At 38.4% G+C, this 22372-nt stretch overlaps 1 protein-coding gene across 22 annotated transcripts in view; it reads right to left on the minus strand.

Annotated features, from left to right (window-relative positions):
* DTNA (dystrobrevin alpha) overlaps positions 1-22372 on the minus strand; it is a 354661-nt gene that overhangs the window by 81303 nt on the left and 250986 nt on the right. For all 22 annotated transcript variants that reach the window (XM_075993544.1, XM_075993537.1, XM_075993543.1 and 19 more), the window contains 2 exons: positions 15419-15632; positions 4553-4638 (listed from right to left, as the gene is read on the minus strand). In XM_075993544.1, coding sequence (XP_075849659.1) covers positions 4553-4638; positions 15419-15632 — 300 coding nt within the window. The remainder of the gene's footprint in view (positions 1-4552; positions 4639-15418; positions 15633-22372) is intronic.

A 22372-nucleotide genomic window follows, 5' to 3' on the forward strand; every position in this document is an offset into this window, starting at 1 on the left:
ATTTATAGTAGAGACGGGCTCTCGCTCTTGGTCAGGCTGGTTTTGAACTCCTGATCTCGAGCAATCCGCCTGCCTCGGCCTCCCAGAGTGCTAGGATCACTGTGCCCGGCCTCTTCAGGTCTTTTGAAAATACATGATAAGTCATTAACTATAGTCACCCTACAGTGCTATAGAATACTAGAAATTATTCCTCCTATCTAGCTGTAGTTTCATATCTGTTAACCAACCTCTACCTATCCTCCACTCCCTACTCTTCCCAGCCTCAAATAACCACAACTACTCTCGAATTTTATGAGCTCAATTTTTATTAGCTCCCACATATGAATGAAAACATGCAGTGTTTATATTTCTGTGCCTGACTTGTTTCACTTAACATAATGTCCTCCAGATTCATCCATGTTGCCACGAATGACAGGATTTCATTCTTTTTTTTTATAGCTGAATTCTAAACTGAAGAGCTTAGATAGTGTTCAGAAATGTGGAGGGAGATACTGAAAAATTAAAGCAAGCCAGTGAGTTAGAAACATTACCCTGGGGGTCAGATTGGGGGAAGAACAACCAGTTCAGTAATAGAAACTCAATAAATACAGGGTGTTTGCCATAATACTAGTCTTTTAAACAAAATAAAACAAATCCTCCCCAAAGCATTAGAACAGCACATGACATTCCAGCCTTAGAGCACTGAAGTTAGGATTCTTTAAGATCCTTATGACTATCCAGGAGTCCTGAGGCAAAAGTATAAACAAGTATTCCAACCCATTAAAACAACAGTTTACAATTAGGCCAGGAACAATCTGACAGAGAAGTAGTATATTAGGTCAGTTTACATTTCGGTTGGCACAACTGTAGGGGGCGCCCTTCATATCCTAGGCTGTGTCCATGCTGCTGTCTGGAGTTACACAATCAACACCCTGCGTACTAGTTGATGGTAGTCTTGATTACTAGAAATTGTGGTACAACATGGGGTTGTTGTCCCTTTTAATGCATTTTAAAGCATTTATAAAAAACATCAAATTTCTGTTGCTTTCTCCTTTTTTGTTTTTTAAAATTTCTAATTTATTTCCAGGCAATTATTCTTGCTCTGTGCTCTCTAACAATAAGGGACTAGTTGGAACAAACTAAATATCCTTCATCCCTATTCACAAAAATAGAAAAATTGCCAAACAAGCGCAGCTGGCATACTGGCTTAAAGTGAATTAGAAAAATTTAAAGAAGGGGAAAACAAAACCCTCAAACCCTGACAAATTCCATATCCCTTCATTTCACTTTTTCTTTTATCACAAAAGCAATGCAGAAAATCATGACCTTGCCTGCTTTATGATTAAAATGCAAGCCAGCAAAAGAAGACTATAAAAACACCCACAATTCCACTTATCCAGGGGAAGTCACTGCTATATGTGGGTAGAGAATTGCCCATTTTTGCTCATTCAATCAATAATTATCACTGAAACTAGAAATAATGATGACTAAGGATTTTTTTTTTTTTTTTGAGACAGGGTCTCACTTTGTTGCTTGGGCTAGAGTGCAGTGGCATCATCATAGCTCGCTGGAACCTCACACTCCTGGGCTCAAGAGATCTGTCTGCCTCACTCTTCCGAGTAGCTGGGACTACAGCTACTATCCTGGGGCCTGGCCAGGATATTCATTTTTGACCAAGTAACATCTGGAGAGATTCTTCCAATCAAATTGCTTTTAGCTAAATTGTTTTTGGTCAAATTGATTTCAACCAAGTTACCCAGAAACCACTAAAACTATCTCCCTGGGATTAACTATGTAAAGAGTGGTACTCAAGACTGGATTCAGCTCTATGGCTCTTGAAGGGGGAGATGAGATATATTGGGATCACATTATCTATTTTTCTAAAGATTTTGTGACATTGTGAAGCTTGTTTTTGCAGACTGGAGTACTTAGTTTACCTCCATGGAGACTCACGCATTCATTGCTTATTTCACTGGACTGAGATGACTGACTTGGCCACCGGAGAGCATAGATTGCTTTGCTCACTGAGTGTTTCTTTTGAAGGGTGCAGGGATGGGGTGAGGAGAAAGCACTGTAGCAGTTACATTGTGTGCTTTGAACTCCTGGACCAGCAAGACAACTGCAAGGGTTTTGACAGCTGGCAAGGATCTGGTCAAAAATTTAGTTATATCTTCAGCGTTATAACTGTGCCAATGTTGCTAGTTCCTTACCTAGCAGCCATTTCCTTCATTGTGTTGGTCTCAAATTTGTTCCTAGGCCAAGGGAAAGAAGCAGCCCTTCCTTACCCAGAAGGAGAAAGTGGCTGCATGACCATACCCATCTTGCCTTTCCTCTTACCCAATTGGTGTAGGAATTGGGCTGTGATGCCACCTTGGGCAACAAGACTTAAGGGCTCGGGGACCACTGGAGTAAGATGTGACTCTTGAGACTGTGCACCCTGTCTTGCCCATAGAAGGAGGACAAAATCTGCCATGGAGGAAAGCTGGGTGGAAAGATGCAACCACCTGGGATCTTGAGGGCTCAGAACTACCCTGGTACATGAAAGGCTCAGAGGAGCTCTGAAGTGCATAAGGCTGGTTTTCTCAGTTTTCCTCCAACTCATTTTAATATGGGACTCTTGTATGCAGGTACCTATTAATATATTGAATAAGTATTTGGAAATGTTTCTCAAGATCTAATGTCCTCATGATGAATGGCCAACTGTGATGCGAGCTCAGCAGGCAAAGCCTTGGGACTTTCTTCATCTGCCTTGGTTCATTTTGCTAAACTTTCTCTTCCCAGCTTAACTCTGAAGAAAATACCTCCTGGATTACTCTGAAGCTAACCTTTATTATTATTATTTTTTTAGAGAGACAGGGTCTCTAAAGGCTGGAGTGCAGTGGCACAATCATGGTTCACTGCAGCCTCAAACTCCTGGGCTGAAGTCATCCTCCCACCTCAGCCTCCAGAGTGCATGCCAGCAAGCTTGACTAATTTTCTTATCTTTTTTTTGTAGAGAAAGGGCCTCATTATGTTGCCCAGGCTGGCCTCAAACTCCTGTGAAGCTATTTTTTTTTTTTTTGAAAAGGCCATTGGTTCTAGCACCATCTAACTTAGCTATTATCTTTCAATCAAGCACTGACGTAAATAGTTTTTTTATTTTCTATATCTTTCAGGCTCATGAAAGAGAACTACACTGAGCCTCCCAAGGTCTGGTTGGGCTTCTGTGAATCCTGGCTGCATTAGGCTATTCCATAAAAGGAAGTGAGGGAAGCTGTGTGTTTACCTGGGGCTTTCGTCCAATGAAACAACTTTCCCTGGAGCAGTCTGGGGAAAATTCAAAGGAATAAAGGGTTTTCATCTGTGTCTGCCTTCATTCCTTCCCTCTCAGTGTATCAAGAAGCAAGAAATCTCACCCAGGGTCTCACGGACAGCAGGTGAGCTTCACTCCTGTGAGTTGTGCACAGGTGGTTGCAGCCAGGAATGACTCTACATGTAGCTAATGACATGCCTACATTTAGGATTCAGAGGGAAGCTGAGGACTAAAGAAGTGAGGTAAACATCCACAGCGTCACTCAGTCAATTAGTCACACTGTCCAGTTTATCCCGTGGAACTCCCAATTCCCACGGCAGGGCCCTTTCTAATACAGTATCATAACCCCGACTCATGATATTTAGGGGAAGAGATAGGGTTAAGTGGACATTTTTCATTTAAACAGCAGCACCAATGTCATCATAAACTAGTTAAAAACAAATATCTTTGTCCCCCACCCCCACTCCAACTCCAGGGTGACCAAGTCAGAAATTCTGGGGGTGGAACCCAGGGATTTATGTTTTATTAAGCCCTCCAGGTGATTCTGATGCATACTAAAATCTGAGAACCAGTGGTGTAGGAAAAAAAACTCAGGGTTTAAATCCTGGTGCCTTCTTAGCTATGTGATTTAATTTAACTCTCTGAGTCTCAGCTTCTTTACCTAAAACAAACAAACAATTTTCACTGTGTCGTTGGTCAAAAAACTCTACCTTAGAAACAAAACGTACATAAAGGCTCATACTCACTCAATGTAGCTATGGTGTTTTTATTGGCATCCAGTTAATTCTGTCTATACTGTGTCTATGTAATAACTAATCCTGTGGCCTGGCAATGTCTGCTTTGGAGTTCCCAGGGGTTTGAATAGCACTGGCTGAGAAGAATGAAAAAATGTGCCAGGAGCTTTGGTTTTAGAATGTCAAAAGGGGAAAGTTGCCCAAGATGGCCTTTGTGTCCGTGTGATGACGAACGTCCTGTAAGGCAATACAGCACAATGAACTGGAAAGGATGTCCATCTCACTTTAGCATCAGACGGAGTTTATTTGGTGATGCTCAGCAGGTTGTAAGATGAGGGAAACATTCATTTCATTAACGTGTATCTAATATGAAAACATCTTTATGACAAAATCCAAAGATCAGTGAAGACTGTATTTCAAACAACTTTCACAAAATGAGGAGAGACACAACTGGGCAGGGAAACATGATGTTAATAGCAGTGGGGAATAGAAAGATGTGGTTCTGAGGAGGGACAAGCAAAGAGAGACACAAGGAATAACAACTTACATCTCAATTTGTCCATGATCTTCCCTCCACACAACGTGGCTAAAGCCATTTTGACAGCAAATACTGAAATTTTACCATGGCCTTCCCTGTTTAATGACAACAGAAAAAAAAAACAAAAAACCATGAAGTCATTTGGAGCGCTTCCAATAACAAGGTTTGACATTTTCTATTCTGTAGAAATCACAGGGTATGTAGTTGCAGACATTATGTGAACACATCCATTTTAGAAAAGGTTGTGAATACAATTCAATGCACATTTCTGAAAAATTGTCTATTCAATGTTTCCTTCATCTCAAGAGATATCAGAATCTTCTATATATAATCTTCTTTGTATATGTCACTTGCTCAAAACATGGGCTGATAGCCATGAAAATATGCACTAATTTTGATTTAAATAGCAGAACATGCTTTTCACGTTGGGCCTCATAAAATAATTTTGTGCATGATAATTCCATAGTCTATATAATTTATTTAAATAAGGCTTCAGACACATCATTTTGTTTAAAAGAGAATTCCTGAATTTGAGGTTAGGGTAACTCTGGGGACTTATCATCACACATGTTTTTTCAACAATTATTTCCTACCCACAAGCCAACTATGCTTATGTGATAAATTTACTTTTCAAAAAGAGCTGGAATTTTAAAGGAGGGAAAGTAAGAGCTCTGTTTGAATGGTTCTCTTTCTAGCCAAATGACACACGTGCTGCCAGGTCTTCATTGATTCAGGAAGTATAGAAAACCTGTCCTGTGATATAATGTGATATAAAGGGCATACTGTAAGAAGTATAATGTTTCAGCTAAATTATTTGTATCAGCTAGAATAAACTGTTTATTCTTATATACTTAGAATCAGAAAGCATATCATATTAGTAATTCATTTCTTTGATAGCTGCTGTCTTAGGAATGATCAAAAGAGTAATTTAAAATAATACTGTGGGTAAAAGGTAAGTAAAGTCTGAATTGACAAGACTTTAGTATCCAGAATAAATCATTTATAAGAATAAAATTCATATATTAGAATAAAATTCATATATTAAAATTCATATATTCTGATATATTAGAATAAGATCCAATAAATAATTGTGGTTTTGTTCCTTACTAGACTTCAGAGAGGGGTCATTTGTTATTTATCTTTGTTGCTGTCATTCTTAGCATAATACCTGAAATAGAGCTAGCCAGAATGCAAAATTGACTGAACTTTATGCGAGCAACTCTTATATTTTAAAGCCAGAGCACCAGACTTATGCAATCATTTATTGGAAATCTCCACTTTTATACCTCATGCCAAACCAAGTGTGTGCAAAATAGGACTCATTATTTTCACAGAGCTCTTCCATAATACTCAGATTAACCTTATTACTAACCTACTCTTCCTTCTATATTCCCTTTTCTGGTTGTTAGAACCACCATATACCTAGTCATTATCCAAAAATGAATCCTGGAGCAGGAGTCACCCGAGTTTCCTGCTCTTCCTAAATTCACTATTGCTTTGAACTAATGTTTGAGGGACTCAAACATAACCTCTTCAGTGGATGTTGAATTAATTCCCATATTTCCATTCCCACTGTCGTTGCTTTCGTCAGCTCTTGTTTTAACACTGTAATAAGCTCTAAAATGATCTCTCTGCTTACACACTCATATACAAATTTGACTGTATTATTTCATTGTTTAAAACCCCCTTACCTCCTTTTGCCCACAGGATGAGGTTCTAACTTTTTCTCATGGTGTAGATAGCGATCTCCTCTAGTCTCATCCGCTACCATTTCTGTTGTTGTACTACACACCAGTCACACTGTTCAATGCCTTCTGGCCCCTGCCCTTCCCACCATAGTCTGCCTACCACCCTCACACTCATTTGTCAACACATTGCTCAATATCATCATTCCCTAATCTGAAAACAACTGTTCTCTTGGATGTTCATATCTGGGCAATCACTCTTCCCTCCACTTTTACCTATTATGTGGCACCTGACACACTGAGTGACCTTGATTTGTTTATTTACATGTCTGCAATGCGATTGAATTTGGGCAGAGAATTAGGTCTGAATTAGTTGAATTCCTAATACTGAGCTCACACAGAGCTCACACAGAGCTAGTGATCCATAAATTTCTTATATTAAGGAATGGACATTAATCATTATAATAGGTACCCCCAGAATTTGTAATGGTCACTCTATAAATTGTTCACTAATTTTAGAGCAGGTAGTAGTAATATAAATTCAGTGATTTTGTGAAAACCACCTTATTCAAAACTATTCCTATCCCCTGTGTTCTCAATTGCATAGATAATTGGAAGTATCAAACATCTGAGTTCAGGAAGTAACTGACTTCTTAAATTGTAACATGGTTGAAATAATGAGAACAGAAAAGTCCACAAGGTATGGAATATTAGGACTAATATAGCAATAGTGCAGTCTTCAAAATGCAAAGCATTATGAGGCTTCAAGAGTAATACAAGTTCCTTTCAACGAGTCAGAGAGAATAATTTAACTCAAAGGACAGAATTGACCACAGCTGACTTTGGAATGGAGCATCCTCCGAAGGATGAAATGAGAGCTCACAGGTGAATTTTTAGACCTTAGGTTTCAATGAAGAAGATCACAGCAAGATCGCCAGTCCTGTATTGTTCCTGGAAATGGAAGATTGATGATACTAAATCCAACATTGGTTGTATCAGAGCTATTCTGCCAAATTGACACAATATATCTAGATATATCACCAAGTAGAGGGCAGATGAATGAGAGTTTTACAGGAACTCAAGGGTGAAATTAGTCCACTGGAATCTATTGTTATGCAAGCTACCGTGTCAGACTGCAAATATGACCCTTGTCATGAAGAAGGATTTGGGGGTATGCAGGGATTTAGGTCATGATAAGCATATCAAGACTGGGTGAGTTCAGACCTTGGTCACCCTAGGCATTGGATGAATCTTTAAAGGAGTTCAAGGAGTAAGCAGAGATGACTGATTCTACAACAGAGAATGGAGGCACCAAAGACTTAAATACAAATGGATCTTTTTAAAAGATCATTTTCAGTACATAAAACAAGATAAAGAAGGGAAAAGAGAAAGATTTTTTTTTAAAGGCCTTCAACCAGGTTCTCTACCAAAAACCATTGCTTACACAAAGTCGCCGTGGGACCAAGGTCCTTATTTTGTTGTGAAAAAAGAGCTGGCATTGGCTCAGGAAGCAAGGAGTAGGGAGAAGTTGGTACACCCCAAATGGAGAAATGTAAGAGTTATGTTCACCAGGAATCGTCCAACAGTTGCGACCAGTTTGATTTGCAAACAGTCAGTGAAATCTCTTAAGTGTCTAGAAAGTGGAAAGACAAGCTCATGGGGGTCGATAACAGCAAGCTCCCTGGTCTTGTGCAAATCAGCAGGAAAGCAGCATATTGTTCCAAAGTGAGTAAGTACATGGCGATGCCTCTAGGACTAAGGTAGAAAAACTTCACCTACGGAGTGTTGCTTGTCAGCCACTACTCAGGAAGTGGACCTGCCAGTGTGTGCTGAGGATGAAAACCACAGATTGTCCCTAATGCTGCAGGTCAAAGAGCCTGGGAATGGGGCAGCACCAGGAAGAGCATAGAAAAAGTCTACATTCTTTCCTTGCTTTTATGAAAAGCTATGCCTGCACCCCTTCAATTTCATGTGCAGTTTTGATTGTCACCTCAAAAAGATGTAACAAATCCAGAGGGGTTTGAGAGACTGTGTGCATCACAGTGTGCATATGTTAGAACCACAGACTTTTAGGGGTGGGATCGGCCTTTGGAATCTGTAATGAATGGTATGACCACATAAGTCTTTCTTTGTGAATTAAAGCTGCTAGTGCAGTTGATGCTTTAGTAGTGTAAAAGACATAGTAAAAGCTTAAAAATTTACTATAAGTGCATTTTTTAAATTGAAAGAATAATTTTATTTTAAAAATAAAATAATAACATTTTACTTATTGTAATGTTTTCCCCTTTAATGCAGAGAGTGAACATAATGCATAATGCATACTTCACTCATGTTTTCTGCTCCTATATTTTGGCATAAAGAAATATATTGGTTTCTAAGCCAATTATACTGGAACTTTTGCCCATATAAACTTTCTCGTTTTGGCTTGATATCCAAAAATACCCAATTAAATTGTATGCTGGTATTTAATTAACACCTACCAAGGTAATTATGAGAAGCAGTTTAACATATGTAAGTTATCAAAGGTACAAACGGAAATAGCTTCATAAATTAATGTATCTTTAACTCTCTTATTTCCCTTTATACTTTTTCTCACTCTTAGAATTTTCAAATTTTCCTAAGAGACAAGTGGTTGAAAACAGAAAGAGGAAAGTGCTAACCCTTTCATTTAAATATATATAGTGATTTGGTGAGTGCCTGTCTTAGAAACATGGATTAACTCAAAGTTTGAATTGTCATAATGAAAAGTGAGTAACTGCTTTAGTCTGGCCTGGGTTTTCTATAAACTTATAAAGAGACACACTGATTTCTTTTCAACTAAGAAGATATTATTTGTAGGGAAAAGTTGCAGGGAAGGGAAAGTTTGCTTTTGATGAGAAGGAAAAACAACAAATAGGTATTGATAGGTCTGGGGTGCTAGGCTCAGCTCAGAACAAAAAGGAAATTTTCACTGAATTGTCATGAGATTTTCCTGTTTGAGGTTGCAAAATCCCATGGTAAATTGCAAGTCCTCGAAAGTGAGATTTGAATTCTGACCAATGTTTTCTTAAACAGGCAGGAGAAATTATTTCTCTGTTTAAGAGTACTAAAATCAGAGGTTCTTCTTTTACCAACATGTTTTACAAAAAACATTTGGTGAGCATTTTTGATAAGCAGAGGCACAGCATTCAAACTGCTCTTTCTCACATATTTTTGATGGTTTAGTTAACTGAGAGGATTGCTTCCTTCTCTCTGCTTCTACAACATGCTTATGTCATAATTTTTATCTGAAAATTATTTTGCTCATATGTATCACTCATTTAGTCACTCAATAAATATTTATTGGCTCTGTCCTAGAGGTTGGGGATATGCAGATCAATAAGATGTGGCTTCTACCTTCCATTTGTTCATAATATATTGGAGAGAAAGGGGCAGAGAAAGTTAATTTTAATACAAAACATTTTTACAAAGGGCATCTCATCTCCCTTTATCTTGTCTTACCATTTATCCCCAGCCTGTCATAGCACCTAGCACATAGCACGCTCTTAACATTTGTTAGTTAAATTAATGAATGCATAAATAAAAATAAACTTTCTGATTTACTACTTAAGATTTATGCTGACAAATATAAGACATTTGAGTAAAATTATAATGATTGATTTTTATGATCCTTACTATTAGATTATGTAGTTGTGTGAAGCTTTGAATTTAGAAGTGATCACATATATTACTCTTGTTTTGGGGATAGTGGGAGTTAACCTGTGAACACACAGAAACCTCTTATTTGGACCCAGCATCTCTTTGGGCTCCCCACAATGTTAGCAAAACACCTGGGAAAAGAATATATATTCCTGGGCCAGATGAGTTTGCCAAGGGTTTCTCTAGAATGAAAGGGGCCATTACTGCTGGGATGTCTCCTCTACATTGTCGAAATTCCATCTGCCACTCATCCAAAGTGTAAGTCAGACAAAAGATGAATGACAGTAAGGATATTCAATTTGTCTACAATTGTGAAAATTCTTTGGGAAGTTGTTCCATTTTAGCAGCATGTAGGAATCTTGAACGAAGTGTTTTTTGCCAGAACAAAATTTGAGTTACTAGAGGAGAATGTTCTATGGACATCTTGAATTAAAGATGTGCTAAGAAAAAAGCACCACGCCAAGTAAACACTGTTTTGAATATCTAGTTTTGGCCATATAGATATTAAAAGAAAAGAGAAGAGCATTTGGTTTTATATAACTTTTCTCTCTTTCCTTTGCTTGTATATATCTACATAGCCTCAAACATGAACAATACATTTTGTTGGCTCACAGAGAAATGGCTGTGTACTTGGTAGTACATCTTGCATTAAATATTAGAATCATTTTTAAAATTCAAAAGGATTTGGCAGAGTTTCAACATCATTTTGTATCCACACATTTGAAATAGTTTTGTAGTGCCTTTTGCAGCGTTGGGGCCTCAGCAGTGGGAATGGTTGTTCGCATGGCTCAACAAGGTGTGTGCTATGTCTAATAAAGAGGAAAATACCAGGATTTTGTGTTCTCTACATAAGACTATTATATGATGGATTTATAGCTCTTGGTAGCTGTCATAGCACAGGCTCTAATGCTACAATGTAAAACTTAAGTCCAAATATTTTTTTTTTTCGTATACACTCTTTCAAATAAGTCTAAATACCACAAACTGGAAAGACTAGACCTGGGAGCATAATAACATCATGTAATAAGCAGGATAAGTCTGGGAGAAAAAAGTACGTTAATTCTCATCTAAGAAAATGAAACAGAAAGCATGACTAGAGCTGAACTTAAACTGATTCGATTCCTGAAACCAAATAATTTTTTCCCAATTCACCTCATCTAGTATGAAGTTGCATGACCTGCAAATTGTTTAACCTCCTTATGTCGCAGCTTTATCATCTCAACATGGAAAATTATAGCAATATGATGCCACCAAATCAATAAGATTGTTGGCACAGAGTAAATGCTGAATACATATTAGTTATTATTATGATTCTTAAATTATCAGAGACATATTATATATTATAGGCATTAAGACTACGACTTAGGACCCCCCAAAACAAGAAAATTGCTCCTCCTTTTAATACTTATTATCGTCCTACTATGATTTTTGAGTGACTGAATGTATATGGAAATGATACTGGCTAAAACTGTGACCACTGTCTCAGAACCTGCTTTATAAAGAATTGTCCTAAGAAGGAAAATACTATTGAGTTGAAATGAGATTAAGTCAAGACTGAAGTTGTTGTTAGTGTTTCCCAGGGAAGAAAGACGCAAGTAAGAAAAGTACATTGAAGTCTTTTGTAAAAATAGCATCACCCACATTGGTAACCATGAACACTTGGTTTTTTCTCTGTGGAGCAGCAGTAAAAACAGAGGGTCTGAATCTAGGTGACTGGGACTCGCTAGTCTTGGTAACACACTGGAGAGTAGAAAAAGAATGAAAATAAATTAGTGTGACAAGAGCTAAGAAAGATCGAGTTTTGATTTTCATTTATTGATTCATTCTTGTGTCGGTCTCAGGTGCTGTGCATACAAAGAATAAGAAGACATGGTCCCACCCTAAAGCACCTCGTGGGAGGCAGTCATAGAAACAGTCAGACAGGCACTAAAAGAGAACAGCAGAATCATGCACAAGGAACAGTGAGAGCTGGGGAAGGTAGTCAGCTTGACTACGAGAGGGGAAGGGCTCCACAGAGTATCAGAGTTTGTGAGTGCACATCTCCCAAAGGCTGCCCATGATAGACTTCTAAGAATTATTTTCATCCCATAACTTTCTGCAATGCTGTTTTTCTTTTGGGTTATTTTCTATTTTCTAAAAAAGAATAACAACAGGAAACCTCCTTAGAGCATTTCAATGAGTTTTTCCCCCTCAGTAGAATATGAACAAGAGGTGAAAGAAAAAGCTGCTGCCAGGTTGTTAGTGGATTCTGAAGGAGAGAGCCTCAGATGGAAGGTACCTGGCAGCAAAGAAGGGAAGGTGGCAGGCCAATTCCTGGGGTGCACAGGAAGAAAGAGACAAGAGGAAGAGATTGGCTCAAGCTCTGGCTACTTTCTAATGTATCTTTTTCCATATCAAGCCCTGCTCCCATCTTCTGAGCCCTCTTTTTCCAGCCTTCCCAGGCACACCCATCTGCTTCCCTAGAGACCTTAGAAAAGATAGCTTCTGGCCATGGAAAGATATGCTTAGAAGTTGGTTGGTAACCCCTCACTGGGTGACCCCCTCCCAGGAATACAGCCATTTTTAGAAGGAAAGTCAGGAAGAACAAAAGTTTTCTAGATTCAAGGGATTATCTCTTCAGTGACAGAATGGCAAGTATGAGCACAGGCCATTGGGATCTACTGCCCCCTCCTGACATACAAATCATCCTGCATATGTTGTCGTGTACCATATCTTCTAAGAGGCTGACTTGGTCAAAGAACAGAGAAACCTTGTAACCAAGAAACTGATTATGGTCTACAGCAGTAGACCATAATAAAGAACTGAGATCAATATATATATATATTTTTTTTTTTAATAGAAGGGAGTGCACTTTCTGGGGAAATATGGTTATGGGAAGGTGAGTCTGGTTCCCAGGGATACATCCAAGTAAACAGGGCTTTAATCTTCATTTCAGGTTACCACTTTCTTGGCAGAGTCCAACTGGCTGGGTCTTGTGAACTTTAAGATACTACCAGAAAAATGACCAAGTTTCTCTGAATGCAATTTCTTATTCTTCATGAGTTTAAATTGCTGTACTGGTTTCTTTTTCAATACCTGAAGATTTTTTAGTATCTTTTCTTTTTTTTTTTTTTAATATCACATCTTTGGTGTCCAAATTCTTATGACATCTCTAATTTTTATTTTGGATTTTTTTCCTTTTTAAATATGTCCATTTAAAATACAGCAATGGGAGAAAATCCTCTAAATGATTCAGTGATTCTATAACAGCAACAGCACATCTTTGTTTTACCAGTATCAGATTCATTCATGTCTGCCAAAATACAAAAGCTACTCTTAAACACTTGGGCTCTGTCGTGGGACAGGTGGTAGGAAGTGACATCAGATTTCCCTACTGGGTCTCATTTGGATAAATAGGAGTTTACTATTATAAGAAATAGAGTCGAACATTCCTTTTATTTGTGAGTTCCTCTACTTACAGTCAGTTTTAAGTTACACTTCCAGTTAGTTGTATTTTTCTGATTGCTCACATTTCACACCCCAAATTCCATGGCATCAGATGGAAAATTTGAGTGTCATTAGGACTGCCTATACTTATTGCTATGCAGAAAGCATAAGTAGCTGCAGACTGAGATCTCTATGTGGATGTGTTTATAATCTCTGCAATGAAATTTATCTATGTGGATGTGTTTATGAATCTACTACAATGAGATTACTAAAAGTATACATCAGGGGCCATCCTATCTGTAAGAAGACTAGGCACCAAATAAACATTTCTTCTGAACATTTGCATGAATGTCTCCTTACCTTGGGATGGTCCTTAAACTTAGCATTCATCAGTCTTGAAATGATTCAGCTATATTGTCAGCAGGTGTTTAGACAACATTTATAGCTCTAACACTTAGAAATGATCTAACTAATATTTCTAAACAAAAGTGAAAAATCAAAGCCTATTAGTGTGAGTCCCACATACTCAGAAAACACCCCCTTCCTTATTATTAATCTGGTCCTGTTTCTGTATTTATGGAATGGGTATGAATTATTCTCTAGCTTTGATTCCTTATGAATATTCTAGCAATATTCCAGGATTTAGCTGGAAATTATCTTTCTCTTTTTACATTTCCCATTAACACTTCTAACAAATAAGTCCCCTGAAGTCTTTAGTGGCAAGTCTGGAAGCTCGTTAAGGGTCCAGGATGGAAATGCTGTTACAGAAACTCCATGGCCTGGTTCCATTCTGCTGCTTGTGATGTGGAAACGCAGTCTTTCTTAACCTGCCCCGCCACCTGGTTGCCATGGCAATTAGGCCAGAGCGGTATGTCTAGTTGTAAAGTCTGCACAGTCGGAGGAAAGAGTCTACCAACCTCGACTGTTCGTTTGAAATAGTTTATTTCAACCTGAGACTTTCTCAAGATATAAACACTACCGAGATAATAATGTACACTGGTAAAACTGAGCAGGAACAATTTTGTTAACACTCTAGGTTGCAAAGTGACAGCTGGTGACTTTTGTGAGTTGCATAAAATTAATGCCATTAGCCTGAGTGGAACATCTCCACTGCTGGGGTAAATACTCCCAGGCATTGGCCAGACAATGAGACTAAGCAAAATCTTTCAAGCATCTTAAAATGTGACTGCTAAAAGGTCAGGTTAGCAATTTTCCTTTTTAATATTCAAAACGAGTGGTGAATGTGGAGGGGGGTGATTCTATGTCCAGACTAGAGGCTATTGGCAAAAGATCTTTTGAAATTTTAGGTTGCTAATGTAATTCAGAAGAGTTTTTACATTTCACGAGGCTGCCACATATACCTCGGAAATGAAACCTTAGCTGAATCCCTAAGTCCCCACTCTGCCACTAACATGCTAAGAGACTGCGGACAAAGGACAATTTTTTTGTGCTTCAGTTCCTTCATCTGTAAAATGAGAGATTTGGACGAACAGTCGTTAAGATCTCAGCCAACTCTGAAATTCTCTGATTCTATCAGAGAAAATTATGCAACGATGAGGCTGAGTTTCAACTGGGGCTGTGGACGGCATCCCATTGTTTTATGGTGGCATGTTACTGATCGGTCCGTTTAACGCGAGCCATGGTTACTTTGACTAGGCTGGTCAACAAACCCTTTCCAATTTCTTCCCTGTTTGCTCTAGGGCCTTGTTAGGACATCTCAAAAACACTGTCTTAAATAATTTGCAGAGAAGCTAGTTAAAAAAATCCTCTCACTTCACACTTCATTAAATTGCTCCACAGGCAACACACTGAAGCATCCATAGATTCTAGGAAGCATGAGATGAGTTAAATAAAGGTCAACACATAAAATACAATTGTCCTCAAATTCCTATGGCACCATTTTACTCTCTAGTCTTTTCCACGGGAGTTAAAATTTATATGAAACACATGGAGACTTTATTGACCTGAACATCTGATGAAGAAAAAAGAGAGTTATTCTAGAAAATTATCTGGGGAAAAGACCAAGAAGTAGGACAGGAAATGGAAAGCAAACACGTAGAGGGGAACAGAGATTCAGAGTGCTTACGGATCGAAGGCTGCAAGCAGGAAGTTAAGGAGGAGGCTGATGGACTGCTCCACGTGGATTTGGTGAGTGGTTGGCATCCGTTTGTTGAGCTGGTAAAAAATAGTGGAGAGCACAGCCTCCAAGCGGGCCACGTTGAGTTCTATGTTTGGGTCCAGATTGTTCAGGGCGTTCTCCCGCAATGCTTCTATGACATTCCAAATGTCCACCAGGTGCACTATAATTAAATCAGAGTGAACACATCAGCCCTAAATGTATGGAAGGCAAATACATTACTTTACCTGTCCATCTGCCCTGATTTTTCTAGGCTTCTCACCTGCCTTCAGCTGTCATACTGGTTGATATAAATAAATAAACATAAACTATGCAATATACAGATTGTGCAAATATATGGACTGTGCAACATAGATGTGGTATGCAATATATAATTGCAAGCATATGATTTACTCAACACCACGGTAGATAGATTATTTCTAATCTTCACAATGACCCTTGAAATATGGCTGTTATCACCATGTTACATGTAAGAAAAACCTGAGAATCAGGGAAGTTAACTGACAAATGTAAAGGTTCAAGGCCAGTCAACGGCAAAACTGGCATTCAAATCCAAGTCTGCCTGGTTTAAAAGCATTTCCCCACTGTACATTCTGCCCCCTCAAAAAGGAGAGAAGACCAACACTTAAATTCTGTTGTTTGAAAGGACATACAAACTGCATCTGAATATTTAGAATGTTTTCATTTATTTCTATGTTTTTAAGTAGTATGCAGTTTAAAATAAGAAAAAGAGGAAAGCTAAGGCAGCCAGGAAAGACCAGGGAAAAAGGGCAAGTTATTTATAGAACACAGCAGCAGAACTAAGTCACAAATGACTTAACTAACTTGGTCAAGAACAAGCAGTTTGTTGGCTATATTATTGACTAGCTGATTTAAATCATGGTTACTTTCACTAGGATAGTCAAGAAATCTGTTTCTACTTTCTTCCCTGTTTGCCCTGAGATCTTGTTATGACATCACAGAAACCATTACCAAGACCACACAATGACCATGTATGTCCATCACCCTCAAAAGTTTCCTTGTGCTCGTCCCCATCCCAAGCAACCAATAACCTGCTTTCTGTCAAAATTTTCCAGAATTCTGAATAACTGGAATTATATAGTACGTACTTTAAAAAAAAATCTGGATTCTTTTACTTTGTGTAACTATTTTGAAATTCATCTATGTTGCTGCACGTATCAATAGTTTGTTCCTTTTTATTGTTGAACAATATTGTATTATATGTATATATCAACATTTGGCTATTAACTCACCTGTTGATGGACATCTGGATCATTCTAGTTTTGGGTTGTTCTGAATAAAATAGCTGTAAACAATCGTGTACCAGTCTTTATATAGACATATGCGTCCATTTCTTTTAGTAAATACTTAAAAATGAAGAAGCTGGGCTGTATGGCAGGTTTTTTTTTTTTTTTTAATTTAAAAAGAAACTTCCAAAGTGTTTTCCAAAGTAGTTGTATAATTTTATATTTCCATCAGCAGTGTATGAAGACTCCTCATATCTTCACCAAGTTTAAGTTTCCCTTTTCATTATGCTGTTGCAAATAAACATTTTGTCTTTTCTCTATGAAATATGTACTTAGATATATGCATATATGGCATATATGGGGTGCATATATCTAAGTACATATTTCACAGAGAAATTTCACAGAACAAGTCCCTAATTCTTGTCCACTTTTTTTTTTTTTTTTTTTTTTTTTTGAGACAGAGTCTCGCTTTGTTGTCCAGGCTAGAGTGAGTGCCGTGGCGTCAGCCTAGCTCACAGCAACCTCAAACTCCTGGGCTCAAGTGATCCTTCTGCCTCAGCCTCCCGAGTAGCTGGGACTACAGGTATGCGCCACCATGCCCGGCTAATTTTATATATATATATCAGTTGGCCAATTAATTTCTTTCTATTTATAGTAGAGACGGGGTCTCGCTCTTGCTCAGGCTGGTTTTGAACTCCTGACCTTGAGCAATCCGCCCGCCTCGGCCTCCCAAGAGCTAGGATTACAGGCGTGAGCCACAGCGCCCGGCCTTCTTGTCCACTTTTTGCTCACTTCTGACACCGTATTTACAAAACAAAACTAACATCTATTGAAGCTCTGACTATGGGTGCCTGGCATTGAGCTATGTGTTTTCTTGGGTCCTCTCTTTATTTTTGTTTCTCCAAACAGATCTGCCATCTTGCTTTTGGCACAGGAGAACTTTATCACCAATTCATTACATTGAAAAACAAACAAGTCAACCGAACCAATCAAGTCTTTTGCAGTCAGACTGTCTTCTCTCAGGCAGAGTTTAACTGCAAGATCTCTAACCACAGGATTCTAAGGGATGAGAGCAATCCATGCAGACATTCTTATTCCCAAATTAAGCATTAACAAAACTCAAAAGCCTAACATCTTGCTCTCAAAACTAACTTTATCTACATTTTGAGACCTAAGAGATCAATGGATTAAGCAAATCCCCAAACTAACAAAAACAGGTTATATAGAACCTTCACTGTGTCCTTCACTTGGATGTTTGCTGTTACTTTTAATAATTACTTCAAATAATGTTTTGTGTTATGAAGGGAAGGGACATGGGCTCAACTTCAAGGAGCACTAGATTTGGAGACCAAAGACCTAGGTTCCCAATCTGGCTCTTCTACTACAATTGCATAACCTCCAGGCTCTAAGACTTAGAGTCTCGTTTTCATCATCTATAAAATGAGAACGGTATTCCTAAAATGGCAAAATGCACAGAGTAAAGACTGGTGGTATCTGGCACATAGTAGACAATGCATTACATAGAACAAATGAATAATGTGAATCATGTCAAAAAATATATCAGTATATCTCTTATTTGGGGCAGATGAATACAAATCACTTACCAGCTAAAATACCTAAATATGTATTAGACTTTGAAAAATTCAGATTTAAGTGATTTCAAATTTGCAACCTTCTCTGTGTGTCAAAAATATTAACCCACAAAGAAGTTATTTGTATTTCTTAGCATTATTTATTCAATTTTTCAATTTAGCAAAGAAGGTACTCCCTGGGAAATGGCATGTATGAACAAAATTTATGTATTTATTGAAATTATTGAGGGGGAGAACTGTGATTCCTCTAATTATTCTCTATAGATTTGATCTGCAAATCCTCTGGATCTAGTTCCCGGGATGCATCTGGGTGCAGGATGCAAAGAGAACAGTGATGATGACATCAGATCTATTGTCCTGCCTGGTCTCTGTGACTATTCTCACCTGGTTCCTGGCTACGGGTCATGTGAAATAGGACCGTGGACTGTGAACTTGAGCTCTTAGGAAGGAGATAGCTACAAGCGAAGAGACATAGCTGCTGGCAGAGGGAGGAATCTGGGTGCTTAGGTCTCTCCTGGTGAGCCTTTGTAGAACACAGGGGCTGCTCTCAGAATTCCCAGGGGTGGGATCATTGAGGCCTGTGGAAGTGACCACAGGAGTGGCCAGCATGCTCACGTAAAAGTCCCTCAGGCACTTGGGCCTCTGTGTGCACAGCCTACACTCACCTCTCCCCTCCAAGCGTGCCTGCTCTGGGGTTCTCTCCCTTCCTGAATGGCACCACCTCTCCTGTCCCCTATCCCAGCTGGAAGCTGGATTTCATTCCCAGGTGTTATCAATAACCAAGTCCTATGGACCCTATATCTTCTAAAAATACCACTTTAATCCTGCCATTTTCATGGACACTTATTGCCAGCACCAAATTCTGTCACCCAATGCTATCACTATTATCTCTCACTGGTTGACTGCTTCATTCTTTCCCCATTCCAATTCTTTCTGAACTGTAAACTTGACATGTCACTTGCATGCTGCTTAGCGTCCTTTAATAACTTCCTATGCATTTGAAATCCAAACATGGCTTGCAAAGTTTCCTTCTTTCTTTTTTCCATCTGGCCCCTGCTTACTTCTCATCTACATCTCATCCATCAACCTTACTGTCAACACTACTTCCTCCAGGATGTCTTTGTGGATCCCCCAGCTTCAAGTTGTGTACCCCTCCTATGTGCCACCTTAGAATGTTGTTCTTCCCTATCACAGCATGCCGTGGGCGCTCTTGTGCGGACCAGCTGGTTGCTTGTTTCCCGCTTCCCACTCTGTATTTACGGGTCACAGGAAGAGACTATGCCTGTCGAGATAACTGTTCACACCCCTAGCACCCGTCACAGTGCCTTACACATCACAGGAGCTTAATAAATATCTTTTGACCAAATGAGTGGATGACAAAGAAATGGCAAAACAGTGAAATAGGGTTTTCTAAACATGCATTTGATTTCTAAAGAAGCAATAGGGCATAGTTGTGAAGAACCATACAAGTATCGATTTGAATTCTAGGTATACTGTCAGTCATGTTACTTAACTTCTCCTGAGTCTTCATCTTAGAAAAATGATACTAAAGAATGCATCTACCCTCAGATGAGGATTAAATGAGGTAATGCCTGGAAAACACTTGGAATAGGGCATGTCATCTAGGAAAAATAGTTGTTTATTATTATGGACAAATAAAATATCTAGAAATCATATGAAAGCTATTAAAAATAAATATGCCCAGATTTGTGTCTCCACATATTCAAAGTCTGAATGTAAGAAAAAAGAAAACACCAATTATAGCTAACTGTGAGAATAGATAATTATAAACAATTTAAAGAAAGCTAGTTTCCATAATTACATGCAAGATACTGTAGTAGGGCCGGGGGACTCAAAGACAAAGAATGTAGATGTGCTTCTTGCCTTGGGGAGCTAACAGTCTGGTGGGGACACAGATGTGACCCACATAATCACACAAAAACAGGTAATCAGAAGTGATGACACACTGTGACACACAGGGCGCTAGGTACAAAATGGGATTATGATGTGGTCATGATAGGGCCAGGGATACAAGATAAGGCTGGAGAAGGGATGTAGCCCCGATGAGGATTTTCCTCTTCATGCTGAATATGAAGACACAGGTTTTAGGAGGGAGAGTGACAAGATCAGAAATGCAGCTTAAAAATATAATTTCTGATGTGAAGGGAAGAAGGAATGAAGATGGACAGATATGCAATGGGAAGTAGCTGGAGACTATTGTTTTAGTGCAAGTAAGAGAGATGGCAGGTATTTTTGCATAGGGGGATGGAAGTATGCAGCAAAAACTGTAATCATGCATATTGTGTATTTATTCTCCAGGGGTGGCACAGTGGAAAGGATTCAGATTTTGCAGTTATAAAAACTGAGGTTTCATTTCTGGCTCCACTAATTACTGTAAAACTGGGCAAGTTATTCCACTTCTATTTGCGTTAAAATAATTAAACACCCTCTGATCTAAAGCCATCCTATGCTAGTTATAATTAATTTATAAGATTTATGAGTCTAAAACTAAGGTTTAGCTGAGTCTCCCAAATTCCATAAATTAATCAACCCATAATTTTGATCATATTAATATTATGTGTGTGATATAAAAGAAGTACAGGCCATATTCCAGCCACAAAAGCAGATACTTAATCAGTTTAGTTGTCATAAATTCTGAGTTAGTGGAGTTTAAATTGATTTTACTATATAGGATAATTAGAAATCTTGTGAGGGAGGCTCTTTTTCAAAAAGGATCCTTGGAAACTTAATTTCATTGGTACTGCTTTGGCAAGTGTAATCCCAGTGCAGAAGGGGGCAAGATCTTGGGCAGCGTCTGGGTTCTGCTACTGGCTACCCCTAGGATTGCGGGCAAGTCACTTCACTTCATTAGGTTTCAATTTCCTCATCTGTAAAATGAGGACAAAAATAAGTCCTCCATTATGAGGTTATTTTAGGGGTCAAATGAGATAACCCATGTAAAGCACCTCACATAGTGCCTAGTGCATAATAAGCATCAATATATATGGATTATTATTATTGAGAAACAAGTATCATAAGCTTTTGGCTTATTTAAATAGAAACACTAAAAATGCTAAGTTGAGATTCAGGAAGGAAGTTATTAAGAAGTCTGTTTAAAAAGTCTGACAGTTGTATAAACACGTTGCTTACTGTTACGCTAGTAAGTCATTTTAAAAAATGACATTTAGGTTGTGCAATAATGATTAAGAATCACTAGATGGCACTGTGCATATTTTACTAAATAGCTATCACGCTTCAACTATCCACCTTAGAGAACCTGCTACTAGGCACAGAAGATAGGAAGTAAGGTTCCCTCATCTATACAAGGGGAAACATTTTATATTATTAATAATATACTAGGCAAGACAATAGTTTGTGTACTGAAATTCCTTAGTTAAAATTAGCCATATCAAGAATGAACAAAATGTATTCTTGAAGTAATACTTAGTATTTCATAGAATCTTAAAAGTAATGATGGTGTAGACTTCAGGTGTTAATTACTAATACCTAGGAGTTTGTTTTTAATCAATAAATGGAAATAGTTAAATATTCAATAGTTTTCCATAAATCCAGGCAATCTCAGGCAGAAAAGGGCTAGGTCAGTGTGGTGTGGGGAAGAGTTGCAGGTGGATAGAGAAGAGTTTGTTGATCTCAAGAGATGTTTCTTATCTCTTTGCTGATGTCTTACACTATTTTAATAGGAGATGAAGTCCTTAGTTCATAATTAGAAATGACTTAAATCCAAGTTTCCTTGGGGAAAGTGATAAAATGACAAACCCAGTTATATATCTAGATAGAAATGACTGATGTCATAAACTTTATTAGGAATAGTAGAATCATATAAATAGGGTAACATATGGGGGAGAGGCCCAGAAAGGATAGGAATATCAAAAGATAACTTCAGGATTTAGTCTATTTCATGATTTAGTCCAGGGCCAGCCTTTCCTGGATCCCAGAGACAAGGTGCTGGTCACTGAATCTAAGCATGATGTCCTTTTCCTAAAGTGCTTAGAGATCTCAAAATTCTCAAACCCAGCCAGACGGAGGTTCAGGCCTATAATCCC

The sequence above is a fragment of the Microcebus murinus genome, chromosome 17 (assembly GCF_040939455.1).
Source record: "Microcebus murinus isolate Inina chromosome 17, M.murinus_Inina_mat1.0, whole genome shotgun sequence".
Classification (NCBI taxonomy): Eukaryota; Metazoa; Chordata; class Mammalia; order Primates; family Cheirogaleidae; genus Microcebus; species Microcebus murinus.